This window comes from Homarus americanus, unplaced genomic scaffold, assembly GCF_018991925.1.
Source record: "Homarus americanus isolate GMGI-L3 unplaced genomic scaffold, GMGI_Hamer_2.0 scaffold50281, whole genome shotgun sequence".
NCBI classification, from domain to species: Eukaryota; Metazoa; Arthropoda; class Malacostraca; order Decapoda; family Nephropidae; genus Homarus; species Homarus americanus.
This window is the reverse complement of record NW_024742338.1, coordinates 3,370,437-3,385,206: the sequence shown is the minus strand read 5'-3', so window position 1 is coordinate 3,385,206 and position 14,770 is coordinate 3,370,437. Positions and strand designations below refer to the sequence as shown.

The 14,770-nt window shown below is 38.5% G+C and overlaps 1 protein-coding gene across 3 annotated transcripts; it reads left to right on the top strand.

Annotated features, from left to right (window-relative positions):
- Positions 1-3,432: 3,432 nt before the first annotated feature.
- LOC121876777 (probable asparagine--tRNA ligase, mitochondrial) lies at positions 3,433-13,857 on the top strand. 3 transcript variants are annotated; one of them, XM_042382164.1, is made up of 10 exons: positions 3,433-3,556; positions 4,898-5,061; positions 5,839-5,919; positions 8,245-8,370; positions 9,212-9,346; positions 9,631-9,741; positions 10,555-10,664; positions 11,526-11,763; positions 12,718-12,957; positions 13,522-13,857. In XM_042382164.1, exons 2-10 carry the CDS (start codon positions 4,942-4,944, stop codon positions 13,792-13,794), a joined length of 1,434 nt encoding a protein of 477 aa, XP_042238098.1. In that variant the 5' UTR covers positions 3,433-3,556; positions 4,898-4,941; the 3' UTR covers positions 13,795-13,857. The 3 variants fall into 3 exon arrangements, with proteins under 3 accessions (XP_042238098.1, XP_042238100.1, XP_042238099.1); XM_042382165.1 differs by lacking the exon at positions 3,433-3,556 and adding an exon at positions 3,662-3,712; XM_042382166.1 differs by lacking the exon at positions 8,245-8,370.
- The last annotated feature ends 913 nt before the right edge of the window (positions 13,858-14,770 follow it).

Genomic DNA, 14,770 nt, shown 5'->3' with positions numbered 1-14,770 from the left:
TGAGACACTGCCGGAGATACACTTGTGACGTAGGTGTTATACTCGAGGGAAAAATAACCCAGCATTATGATAGTTTATGGGTCCATTTCTTTACAAAATTATCTGGACATTGATAAAGCCAGCGAGATAAGATCCTTGACGATCTGGTTAGAAAATAGAGAGTGTGTTGGTCCAGGTATGTGTTAGAGAGTGTGTTGGTCCAGGTATGTGTTAGAGAGTGTGTTGGTCCAGGTATGTGTTAGAGAGTGTGTTGGTCCAGGTATGTGTTAGAGAGTGTGTTGGTCCAGGTATGTGTTAGAGAGTGTGTTGGTCCAGGTATGTGTTAGAGAGTGTGTTGGTCCAGGTATGTGTTAGAGAGTGTGTTGGTCCAGGTATGTGTTAGAGAGTGTGTTGGTCCAGGTATGTGTTAGAGAGTGTGTTGGTCCAGGTATGTGTTAGAGAGTGTGTTGGTCCAGGTATGTGTTAGAGAGTGTGTTGGTCCAGGTATGTGTTAGAGAGTGTGTTGGTCCAGGTATGTGTTAGAGAGTGTGTTGGTCCAGGTATGTGTTAGAGAGTGTGTTGGTCCAGGTATGTGTTAGAGAGTGTGTTGGTCCAGGTATGTGTTAGAGAGTGTGTTGGTCCAGGTATGTGTTAGAGAGTGTGTTGGTCCAGGTATGTGTTAGAGAGTGTGTTGGTCCAGGTATGTGTTAGAGAGTGTGTTGGTCCATGTGTGGTAGGAGCAGAGAGTGTGTTGGTCCAGGTATGTGTTAGAGAGTGTGTTGGTCCAGGTATGTGTTAGAGAGTGTGTTGGTCCAGGTATGTGTTAGAGAGTGTGTTGGTCCAGGTATGTGTTAGAGTGTGTTGGTCCAGGTATGTGTTAGAGAGTGTGTTGGTCCAGGTATGTGTTAGAGAGTGTGTTGGTTATGTGTTAGAGAGTGTGTTGGTCCAGGTATGTGTTAGAGAGTGTGTTGGTCCAGTGTGTTGGTTATGTGTTAGAGAGTGTGTTGGTCCAGGTATGTGTTAGAGAGTGTGTTGGTCCAGGTATGTGTTAGAGAGTGTGTTGGTCCAGGTATGTGTTAGAGAGTGTGTTGGTCCAGTGTGTTGGTATGTGAGAGTGTGTTGGTCCAGGGTAGAGTGTGTTGGTATGTGTTAGAGAGTGTGTTGGTCCAGGTATGTGTTAGAGAGTGTGTTGGTCCAGGTATGTGTTAGAGAGTGTGTTGGTCCAGGTATGTGTTAGAGAGTGTGTTGGTCCAGGTATGTGTTAGAGAGTGTGTTGGTCCAGGTATGTGTTAGAGAGTGTGTTGGTCCAGGTATGTGTTAGAGAGTGTGTTGGTCCAGGTATGTGTTAGAGAGTGTGTTGGTCCAGGTATGTGTTAGAGAGTGTGTTGGTCCAGGTATGTGTTAGAGAGTGTGTTGGTCCAGGTATGTGTTAGAGAGTGTGTTGGTCCAGGTATGTGTTAGAGAGTGTGTTGGTCCAGGTATGTGTTAGAGAGTGTGTTGGTCCAGGTATGTGTTAGAGAGTGTGTTGGTCCAGATATGTGTTAGAGAGTGTGTTGGTCCAGGTATCTGTCAAGTTATCTGGAGTCCATACTCGTTTAGGCCATCAGAATCCAGCTGGTCGGTGTAGCGTCACACGGACATGTTCCAGAGGCAGTGTGTCTGATGAATACTGATCTGAAGTGCTCCTCTGGGACACTCGGGGGAAGTCCTTCTACTCATATGGTTTACCTGGTTTAAATCTCTTTCTTTTCTAACTCTTATTTATTTATTTATTTATTCGTAACAATTATCGTCTCGTCTGATGATTAAACCCTCCAGTTTATTTCACCTGATGGATAATTAAACCCCCTAACGTTAACGTAACCTAAACTAAACTAGCCTAGCGTAATCTAATCTAACGTACTGTAGTCCAATTTATCCTAATCTAACTTAACCCTAATCTCCGAAGGTTGTGTTAGGGTGTTTATCCATTAGGTGAAATAATCTGGGAGACGAATCTTCAGGTGATGCCAAATATCTTATCACCTATACTTCTCCCTTCATTTTGTGGAGGCAGATAAAGGAGAACAGAAACAAGGGGAATACATATAATAAAGGAGAGTGAAGGAAGACAAACAGAAAGGGAGAGGAAAGCAATAAGACGGCGAGTACAAAATACCCACACATACTTGCTCATATCCTCAACCTGCATACACAGTATACTAAGTGAATATTTAGCTTCCATATTAATTAACTGATTTTAGGGTTAGTGCAATGTGAATACTAAGTTGTGTCGTCATCTGTGAAAACTATGAAGTCAATATAAGGAGAGCGGGTGATAGAAGAACACACTCACGTACACACACCACAAATTCTGCATTTTTACTCTCAACTCAAAATCTAAATCAGCCATGGAATCTCGTACTAATTACACTCATTAAATGCGGTACTTGCGAAAACCCTTTATTTTCTAGGTTAATTGCTCATAATTAATCTCAGCACTTTTCGTTGAATGTGAATAATACCGTTGATAGTAATTTTTCTTAAGTGCTTTTTATATGTCCATTTGATAATTTAGTTATTATCAATACAAAAAGACAATCCAAATGCCCCCCAGACACCTTCCAAGTGACTCTTTAGGGACCGCTAATCACTTATCCTAACTGTGTACCAACCAAATCCCCCCACCCGTCATTATATATTATATTTGTACCACTTGTGTTATTTTTTATTTATTCTTTATCAATCTAGTGACCAATTTTCCTATTATAAGACTTTTATTGCCTCAGTTGACTAGTTTGGGGGTGTGGAGAGAACGGGTAACATGACATACGAGAGAAAATGCACATTTCAGTGGGTGACTCAAGAACAAAGTTTATTCGTGTTTTATGAACTATTGAGAGTAATATGAATCATCTTACTAAAGATAGTTGACTTATACTATTGTGAACAGTATATGGCTGATATTTTATTTCAATAAACTGTTAATTATCACACACACACTGTCACTCACACACACACGCACTCTAAAAGTTTCACATTATAGAACTTCTCATTGATCATGTGATAGATAGACAGATAGATAAATATTCAATGAAATATGGTAATACTTTAAAACAATCCTTAACAAATATAATAATTGTTTATGTTATGTAACTGATGTAAACATTATCAACTTTACTCGACACAGTTTGTCCACTCGAATAGTTAATTAACATTTTATGAATTTTATTGTGAGATACTGTCGAATTTTATATTATGTTTAAATTATTATAAAAAAATAAATATTATTGATTCAATGTTTCTATGAATTGCATCACATTAATTCCTATGGGGTCTATATTACTTATAACATTTATAATAGATTTGTCCATACTGGTAATATTTTTTTAAGTCATCTGTAAATATAAAAGTGATTTGAATATACAAGAGGACGATGAAAACCATATTTGGTAATTTAGGAATGTATTTAAAAGAAATCCTCTATATGAAGCAACAAACTGTGATGATGTTGACGGCTCAGGATGAGGCTCTTGAAGAATATTGTAATAGCTGTTAATACTACTCTGTGTTGCCATAACCATCATTATAAACAATGGTGAGCTTATTAAACACTTTTTGTATTAGTTCTTTAAATTGACAGAGACAGACATGGTCATTATAAGTCAGATTAATTGTGGTAGTGTCTTTGTGGTTGCCGGTAAGGTGTCGGCTGTGCTCAGTGTTTTGACGTTAACAAGTAGATAATAACGAAGTAGGTACGCTATTCTGCCGTGTCTGATAACAGCACTACCAGAAGGAGTTGTTTGACTTTGTTAATTTTTTTCCCAGAACCTAACCTAACCTAACCTAACCAACCAAAGAAAAGAAACCTACTTAACCTTACCTAACTTCCTAACCGGGGGCTCCTTCCCCTGGACCCCCACCATATTAACAAAGTTCTTATTTTGGTATTATTTTAGTTATGTTCAACCATCTTATTCGGAGATTTTGGCATTTGCAATCTATAAGTCTAATAGTTCTGACTCTTCTTCTGTGACACTTACCTTGTAGATATCAAATAACAGAGATATTGGATGTGTTTTATTCTCTTGTTATTATCATATATGGGAGCACCTTTCACCTGCTCACTTTGTTTACAACCGACCCACTCTATCCGAGTGTACTCTCACGTCCGTAATGTTGCTTCACACTCTCTCTTTTACAGGTACTACTTTAACGGGCAATGTTGGGTGGATTTGACATCCTGCGTACCGCCGACAAGGCCGTGGGTTTGTAACACACGTCTTGCCCGCGGTGCCCACCGTTTCTCTGTGGATGTCGGTCACACTAGAATAACCCGTTATAGTAGATCCTTCTTTCCTCACACAGCCAAACTGTGGAATGCTCTGCCTTCTTCTGTGTTTCCATACTTATACAATGTGTGTCACTTTAAAAAGCTGGTTTTCCGGCATCTTCGTGATGTAGATTAACACAGTATAACCGTTTTCTTCTCGATTTTTAATTTCTTTCTGTTATTATTTTTTCCCTAGGCCTTGTTGTATGATCATGGAAAATAAAAAATTTATATATATATATATATATATATAAATTGTTTATATATGTAGATAAATAAAAAGCTGTTGCCTCTTTTAAAATAGTGTCCTCTGCTAACTATAATGATAAGAACATCTGTGGGAAAAAAAATGAACAAAATCAAACAACTTCTTCTGGTGGCTAGCTGCTGTTCTCAGACATTACTCACTAGTCTTGTACAAACCTATCTATTATTTTTTGTATAAAACCTTATTTAATAGTTTTCAAGAGGATTTCAAGGATCCTGTACAAGACTGATAAAATATATTTTCCTGTATGTACTATACTGTATTTTTCATACAATAAGTATGAATCCCTCCTCCAGTTGATGTTTATCATGTACTGTACACAATTTATATTTCAGGTTAAGTGACTAAACTGCCTCAAAATCAGACTCCCAAATATATCATGATGTTTACTCGACTGGGATTGTGGCCGACCCTAAGATGCTACAGCTCTTCATGCAGGAGCGGTAGAATATCAGCTATATTAAGAGACAAGCCACTTCATCAAACAATAAAAGTTAATGTAAGTTAGTAAGGTGAGACATTGTAGTTAACAGGTTTTAAGTCAACCAAGGGGATGATAGTGGTAGTGTACTGTACAGCTTGCCTCTCAACACTAGTTACATCAAGTCCCCAGGTCACAAGTGAGAAGGGTGTTATCCATACTGACACCACTAAAAATATTGCAAGTTTTCTCTGGGTACTCCTGTACCAACACCAGACAATGAAGGTCATGACAGAGTAACAAAGAACAGATCAACTGCCCAAATGGCTAGTAAGCTGATGAGTGGTGAAACTGATGAATTAAAAGAGAACATGTAATGTCATTTGTGTAAGAAGCCATTGATAGTGATTTTCCTTCTTGCTTCAGCCACTGTTGACATTTGTTTCATGTTAGAAATCTTAGGTTGGTTTCATGTCATAACTGAGATATACATTTCGTAGATCACATGAAGATTAGCCCCACTAGCTTATTCCACCTTAAGATTAAACACAAGTCTTACCCAACCTAATGATAAAAGTAAGGTAGATGGTCAGATTTACAGCAATAATTCTAAGAAGCCATTTCTTGGTGATGATCTTGGAGACACTGTGTTGGTGGACATCTTTTATATTAATGAGTTGCCAGGGCTTAAATTTAGGCTGTCTATTATTATCTCAGATATTGTTATTCTCATTTCCTTTTTACTTTTATTCTTTCATCTCACTAGATTCCATTTGGTTGACCTACATTACAGGTTCATGTACTGTATTTTATTACAGTACTGTACTGTATTTAACTTTTAATATATTGTCCCAGGGTTGGGTGAAGGCCATCAGACGACAGAAGGAGAGAACATTTCTAGATGTTGATGATGGATCCTGCTGCCAGAAACTCCAGGTATGAACACCCGGTGATGATGATGACAGGACCTTCATATGCTGTACAGTACAGTACTGTGTTCCAGCTCATTTGTTGTGCTCATGATCACAGTTGGATGTCAACCGCTTATTCACAACATCAAAGTCAGAAGCTCATGCTGTTATTGTGGTGTCTGTATGTGCAGTATTTATAAGTTAATACAGTATACAGTAATTATGTATGTTTGCATAAGGTATATACAATTATATTTGTGTGGATTTCATCAAGATGTTTAAAAATTTAGTGAAACAATATGAGTTAAGCTGGAAGCATGGTCATAGACAATAACAGTTTACAGTACTGTGTATTGATTACTGGAGTAGAACACACTGTACTATACAGCTGTGTGTCTGACAAACTAAGACTGAGCCCATCACAGGGAGGAGGAATTTTATGTCACTGGAGTTGCTCAAGTGACTGGAAATTTTGTGTAGGTAGTTTAAACCATCATGTGACATTAAGACCTTAATTTATGTCAAATCCGGCAGTGGACGGATGATTGGGCCACACGACATTTGGATCATGGAACACGACCTTCTGGTGTTTGGGCCACGGTGGTTAGGACGTTTGGGGAATGGGTCAAAGTAAAGATAAGAAACACAAAATAGATTAAATTCACTATAATTTATTTAAACATGATAATCGTCCTACCATCTCTGTTGACAAGGGGAAATCAGAGTTAAAGTCGGTGAACAATATCATTTGTATTGTATCTTGACATGTTTCTTGGTGCTGTGATGACCTCAAGGTTCCTGGGGGTATTAAGGTGGGTTATAGTTTACTGGTTTGAACACTGTACAGTTCTGTCTGTCTCTCTCTCTCTCTCTTTTTTTCTCTTTTTTTTTCAATGTACATATCTCTTCTATTAAATAGTATGGTAGTATTTTATAAATACAGTATATATTTTTCTTGGTGCAAATCCCCATCATTATGTGTAATAATATCCCATGGCCCAAACGTGTACCCTACACACAGCTTGTGGCCCAAATGTCCGGGGCTTGTGGCCCGTGACCCAAATGTCCCGTGCCCCAGTCGTCCTACCACCAAATTCAACACCAACTTTTGGCTTCATAAGGTTGTGTCTCATGTCAGAAGTGTGTACAGCATAAGGAAACTTTAGCAGAAAGTATTGGCAGTACTGTATTGTACTTCACCCTGGCTGCTGGAGCACTTCATGGCTAATCACACCGGTAAACACTGTATGTTTATATTACTTAACATAAGGAACTTGCCATCTTGTGTGTGTCTGTTAAATGAGGCCAGGCCAGCCAGCTGCCCCGCATCTTATAATAAAGTTCTGCTTTGAGTTTTTAGATGTAATGCTGATGTTGTAACTAACAAGCAGAACATGAGGAAAATTTACATAAGCATCCTGAGAAAGATAGCATTGTTGGACCACCTGACTGACACTAGTGGTAGCAGTATTTTATATATTATCATTTTACTTCAAATGAAACACAGATATGCATACAATGTATGCAAGTGTTAACTGTACAGTATAAGTAAAGAAAAAATATTGTTTAATACCGGTAAGTAAGTTTAGGGGATTTTGACAAAAGATTTTGAGCTCTCCCTCCACTGATGCCTTATTTCCAATAACAAGTTTGTCTTGGTCCATTGTGAAGTGACTCATATCTGGCCTATGGTGGCACCTTAACTCAAAATTATTCCATGTACTATGGTAGTGACAACATTCCTGGGTAGTTGGTGATGTTAGGGTGTGTGAGGTGACAAAAGCAATCCAAATAGATGTCTTGGGACTTTGTTTAGGAAAAGGAACACTGTAGCAGAACCCCATTTGTTGTGATACATCGTAGAAGGAATGTATGATTGACAGAAAGAGAAGAGGAAGTTCACGTATACATTATGTTTTAAATAAAGCAAAAATAAAGAAATGTACTGCACGTTATACAGTTTATGTATTGTAGTTACAAAATCAAGTAAGCAAGACGACAAGAAAGTTATACTTCTGGGTTTATGAAGTTAATAACCTGCTGTGTGACATCATACCTAACTTGTGAAGTGAAAGAAAATAGTCGATTGTTAAACCTGAAACCCTATTGAGGTTTTTCACTGGAAGATTGTGTATATGTGTGTGTGTGTGTGTGTGTGTTTGTGTGTGTGTGTGATTAGGTGAGTGTGTATTGTGTGTGTGGATTTTGACGTAAGATATTATACTTATCAATAATAGTTCATATAAAATCACAGGTATTTAACTGTTAAGGGAAACGATGTACAGTTATAATAAAGAGTTCACATAAAAGGCAATTAAGTTGAGTGCGTGTGTGTGTGTGTGTGTCACAGGTTGTGTTACCATCAGAGAAGAAGCCTCCCGCCCTGGGGTTCCACTCATCTGTCACAGTCTCGGGGATCCTGAGTCTGTCCTCACACAAGGGTCAGGAGGTAGAGCTGGTGGCCAACGACGTACAGGTATGGTAACGGCATTTAACTTACCTGGAGGAGACTTGAGTAATTTAATTATTCTGTTGGATTACTTGAAGATTAGCCAACCATCTTATCTCACTTGGTTAGGGTAGGGTAGATCGTGTTTAGTTTGGTTATGTTAGCTATGGTTATGTTTAGTTTGGTTAGGTTAGGCTAGTATTAGATTAGGTTAGGGTAATTTAGGTTGAGTTTGGTTAGGTTAGCATTAAGGTGGTTAATTTTAAAGTTAAATACACTTGGGTGGCTAATCTTCAGGTGATCTGTTCAGTTGATGTCAGGCAGGATTATAAGGGAGACATCATTCTGCATCATTGATGATGTCAAGCACTTTTTGCAGCATCACAGTAGCATTTTCAAGATTAGAGGAAAACATAAGAAAAAATATATAAAATTTTAAAGTTGAAATATGAGGTAAAATTGCATAGTGTTTGCAAAACTTGTGAATAAAAACGAATAATACTGTATAATATAGTGTTAAGAACATGTCTTTTGGGTGTTATAACCGTATTGTACATTAGTTCTTTATTTTGTCATCTATTCCCAGTACAAAACATTTACCCTCAACACCATAACCACCCCTTATGTTTAATTTTCATGCTGAAGATTTTGATACAATTATTTGGGTGTTCCTAAAACCTCTCTCATTCCTCTTCTGTTTCCTGATGCCCTGATACACCACACTCTAATTTTTAAATGTTTCCATTATTCTGGAACTCATCTTTATGTATATTCCACACCAGTTCCACATCCTCTGTTACTATAACCTTTCAGACACTGCGGACTTTTTTTATTGATATATTTTACTCTTGTATTTTTCTTGGTGTAGGTAATAGGTGAACCAATCGAGGAAACATATCCCTTTAAAGCTCGCAAGGTTCACCCGCCAGACTACGTTCGTCAGTTTCCTCACCTCCGAGCTCGTACGAATTCCTTCAGCTCGCTTCTAAGAGTCAGATCCCAGGTATTGAATTTGAAGAGTTTTACCCACTAAACAGTTTTGACCAGAGTAGTACAGTATTGTTTATACCCAATATGAGTGTGTGTGTGTGTGTCTGAGGGTGTGCAAGCATGCACTCAACCTCCTGCATTTTCCCAGCTGTTAAGTCAGGCATTCATTCACAGCTGGATGGCAATATTGATGAGACTTAAAATAACAGTCAATGGGTTAAGTTAAATATACAACCTGGCATAAAATTTCACTGTATGTTTTATCATGAATGTTAATTAACTGTTCTAATATTCCAGACCAAGCTGGCCATCCAGCAGTATTTTAACAGCGAAGGTTTTGTCAACATCGACACACCGATAATAACGGTCAATGACTGCGAGGGAGGCGGGGAGGTCTTTTCAGTTCAGGTAATGTTTGTATGCCCTGGGGTTAATTATTCTTACCTGTCTTCTCCTGCTTTGCATGGGACTCTTTATTTTATTTTATACACAGTACAATATATATATTTTTTCATTTGTGTCATGCTAGCCTGAGGTGTATAATGTGTGATCATATTGTATCAGATGTGTAACATTTGTGTTCAAGGAGTGTGGACTGAGTATTGCTGTGGATAAGACTGATGACCTCACTATATGTCCAGCTGACTTTTCTATAGTCAGTTAAGAAATATTTCAATCAGTTATTCTTTACCTTTGTACTTTTGGAATCATTTATGCCTCTCTGTACTATATAGACCACAGGTGCATACTATCCATCTATTCGTGTGTCAGAGTACTGTATGTCTGTTCCTCCCAAATGTTGAAGAAAATTGAACAGAAAAGTGTTCAGCAGAGAGCAATTAAATTTTAAAGGCTTTTGACTATACAGTATATACATTTTTTAAGTTACCTGAATAGATTTTTAGTGTTTAATTTTTGTGCCAGTGGAGGCTTATACAGGGTGGTTAAGAAATATCTGACACGTGACACTCAGCTGTCTCAGTATTGTATAAACTATGTGTGCTTTCAATGTGTAGTACAGTATATATGTTTTTGTGTGTGTATGTAGTATATTATGTTGATGTATGTTTTGTGTGACGTATGATAATAAAAGTAGAATTTTACATAAGTTTAAAATGTGTCGGATATTCCTCTTTGGTCATTATCTCAAAGCTCAACACTGTTTACATATTTGTATTACTTTAACCTCTTAGTCTTATTTATTCCTATATTGTTTTACAGTGTTTGGATCCCGACAACACTGGGCCAGGAAAGACACAAGACTCGCCGTACTTTGGTCAGGAGACGTACCTCAGTGTATCAGGACAGTTACACTTGGAAGCCATGGTCAGGTGAACCATCAGTGAGCTCTCTAATGTTTTAACCCTTAAACAGCAGTCATCTTCTGTGGAAGTTATGTGTAGGGACAGTGGCCATCATCAGTGGATGTTATGTGTAGGGACAGTGACCATCTTCTGTGGATGTTATGTGTAGGGACAGTGGCCATCATCAGTGGATGTTTCATGGTGCTTGCATTCCATTTTAGGACATATAGGGGTGGATTAGGAATCATTCGCTGCTGGTTAGGGTTAAAGATTTCTTGGAAATTTTTGTGTGGTAGAATATGTGTAAAGTGTAATGAGTGTAACTAGAAGTGGTGGTTGATTTGTTGACTGTTGACAAAACATTAACCAGGTAATGCTGACAGAATGAAGGTGGTTGACATGGAATAACTAGTTGAGAGGTTTATAAAGGAGTAACTGACAGGTTGAAGATGCCATGATTGAGTTGACAACACGTGGGAAAGAAGCTCAAAAATATATAGAGGAATGATTGACAGGTTGAAGAGAAGACCAGAAACATTATAGTGGCTACAGCTGGAGATGTCATGAAGATTAGCCCCCAGGTAATTTTTCATGATAATTAAACATTATAACACTACCTGGGGGGTAGCTTAGCATTAGAATGTTTAACCATCAGGTGAAATAGGCTTGGGTTCCTATTCTTCACAAGATGCAAAGTTCCAGCAAGAAATAAATGTTGAGACTTTTTCTCGTGCTGTTCCATTAGCCATAAATCAAATTTATTTATTTATTGACTGGCAAGTAAAAATTATCATGTATTCTATCCTTTTATATATTTAGCTCTTATTCCATGGAGAAATGAGGCAATAAACTGTAGGCCCAGATTCACACCAGTGTTGTTCATTACAGTGGGCTGTCTAAGGTATACAACTTTAACCCAGCATTCCGTGCAGAAAACTCTCAGACCCGGAGGCATCTGGCAGAGTTCTGGATGGTGGAAGCTGAAGAAGCATTTCTTAGTGGTACAGAAGGTCTTCACTCATTGATGGATAGAATTGAGGGAGTTATAAAAACATCTATGGAGACAGTAATTGATGTACAACAGGAGGATGTTGCCTTATACTGGAGAAATAATAATAAAACTGAGGTAAGTGTGTGGACTTAATGAGTGAAGTAAATAGGTACCATACAATTAAACCCTATTATCATTACAATATAACATTTGTTCAAAATCTCGGCCTCAAACTTCATCCAATCCCCAAGCTGATTTGGCAAGACACAATGCCAAAAGGGTAACTTTGATGGTGAGATGACAGCCTTGTAGGAGTACAGAGAAGAAACCCTTAACAGTTAAACCCAACTATTGTAGACCATCAGTGTCAGCCTCTGTACTGGTCCTTCACCAAACCAGAAAGTTCGTTCCTTCACCACTAACCATACTCCGGGTAGATGACACCGGTGTGCCTGATCCTCGTGTGGTGACTGGAGTGATGGGGGAATACTTTGCGGACATTTAAAATTCTGCACACTACCCAGCAGAGTTCCTGGTTATTTGGAATATTGTTGTGGTTATTTCATCACACTTGAATAACACAGAATCCTATAACCAGCCAATCTCTGTGGAGAGATGGAGAATGCCTTAGCCACATCATCATCATCAGCCACCCCAGGAGAAGATGACACACATTACTCAATGATATCCCATCACCTGCTCTGTACCCAAATATTCTTATTGAACAAACTAAATGGCTTCTGGCAGTCAAGTGTCTCTCCTGCCCCCTGGGAATTATCTCTAATCCTACCATTCCTAAAACTTTCACTGGTGACTTTCCCTCACTAATGTCACTCTGTTGCATCTTTTCTTTTTCATGGTTCCTCTTTCCTATCATTTGGTTTGCATTAGGTTGGTTTTGGTCACTTTGAATAAGCAGTACTGTACGTATATACAGAGTTTATCATGTTGTTGATATGTAGTACTTGGTATATGACTTGTGCTTTTATTTGTTAAAAAATATGTGAATTCCTGTAAGTTGAAGCTGTTTTGATAAAGTACTCATCATTGCAGATTATGTTCAGTAATACTGGAGGTTCATGTTTGCAGGAACTGATAAAGAATGCTCTGAATCAACAATTTGTGCGCTTGCCATACTGCGAAGCCATGAAACTACTCCAGCAACACTCTCACCTCTTTCAAACAAAACCTTCACCTGGGAGTAACTTGGGAAAAGAACACGAACTGTTTTTAACTAAACATTTAGGAGATGTACCTGTGTTTGTGTCAGACTGGCCTCGGGTCACTAAAGCTTTCTACATGTGCTCACAAGAAGAGGATCCTGAGATGGTTTGTATCTGAAAAAATGTTTTAAATAATACAACTGCTTAGGACCTGTACCCAAGGGATTTTTTATACAGTACAGGAGTAAAATTTATACCCAAAGTATAATATTTTTTTTTTTACTGAATCTTTAGTTAAACATTAAGGAAATTATGCTTTATAAGGGAGATAATTGCCTACTCTGGGTTATGTTGTTAAGTGGGGTTCTTACCATGTCTCCTTGTGCTCAGTTCACTTTCATCCATCATGAAAGTAATTATTTACTGACATCCCTGAGCATCTAAGACATGACAAGAGTTATTTATTAATACAAAGTTGTAAACATTAAGAGTAAAACATAGATCTGGGTCTTAGGTTTCATATTCAGATGCAGACTGTATTCACATGTACTATATCTATGTCTTCTTCAATCAGTATAACCTTATTTTACTTTTGTAGTTTAGGAAATCTTTTGTGAACATTATAATAATTCAATAGATGGACACAATAAACTGTCATTAAACTGTTCATGTTGCAGAGATTTGAACACTTGTCAATAAACAATAAAAAAAATAATAATTTGTATTGTAGGTTCTGGCTGTTGACCTGTTGCTGCCACAAGTAGGAGAAGTGGCAGGAGGAGGGCTGAGGGAGTATCGTGTTCCTCTCCTCCATCGTCGACTGCAACAATGTCAACTCTTGGACAAACTGGGCTGGTACCTGGACCTACGGAGGCTCGGTGGGGGAACTCCATCAGGGGGTTTTGGCTTCGGATTAGAGAGATTTTTACAGTTTTTGCTTGGCATCAGCAACATCAAAGACACCATACCATTTCCACGATGGATGAATCATTGTCTTTGTTGAGAAATTACAAAACTAATTAATTGTGATGTATACTGTATATGCAAATTAAAATTGATTTTTTCATTTTGTTATTGTATTGCCAGGTACAGTGGAAGGATGCCAGGTACTGTAACAGGATACCAGGCACAGTGGAAGGATGCCAGGTACTGTAACAGGATACCAGGTACAGTGGGAGGATGCCAGGTACAGTGGGAGGATGCCAGGTACTGTAACAGGATACCAGGTACAGTGGAAGGATGCCAGGTACTGTAACAGGATACCAGGTACAGTGGAAGGATGCCAGGTACTGTAATAGGATACCAGGTACAGTGGAAGGATGCCAGGTACTGTAACAGGATACCAGGTACAGTGGAAGGGTGCCAGGTACTGTAACAGGATACCAGGTACAGTGGAAGGATGCCAGGTACTGTAACAGGATACCAGGTACAGTGGAAGGATGCCAGGTACAGTGGGAGGATGCCAGGTACTGTAACAGGATACCAGGTACAGTGGAAGGATGCCAGGTACTGTAACAGGATACCAGGTACAGTGGAAGGATGCCAGGTACTGTAATAGGATACCAGGTACAGTGGGAGGATGCCAGGTACTGTAACAGGATACCAGGTACAGTGGGAGGATGCCAGGTACTGTGATTATTGATATTGAAACAGTTTATTTAGCCAGAAAGATACAGACACAAAGTGGATAACAACAATATTAACGAACCGATCAGTGGCAGAGGGTAAAGATCAGTGATATCTTGTAGGCTTATATTTTTAACTTTAATTTATCATTTCACCACTTGTAAGCTTACTAGCCGGTGGGTCTGTACTTTGTTGCTGTGTTATGACATTTATTGTCCAGTGTTTAGTACAGGAGGAAACCTACTGTGTGTGGTGCACTACCTTTCCTATTCTCAGGAAATGTGTTACCCACATGTACCCTCGCCTTTATTGAATGTACACCTTTATTTATTTATACCAGTGAAGCATATTGT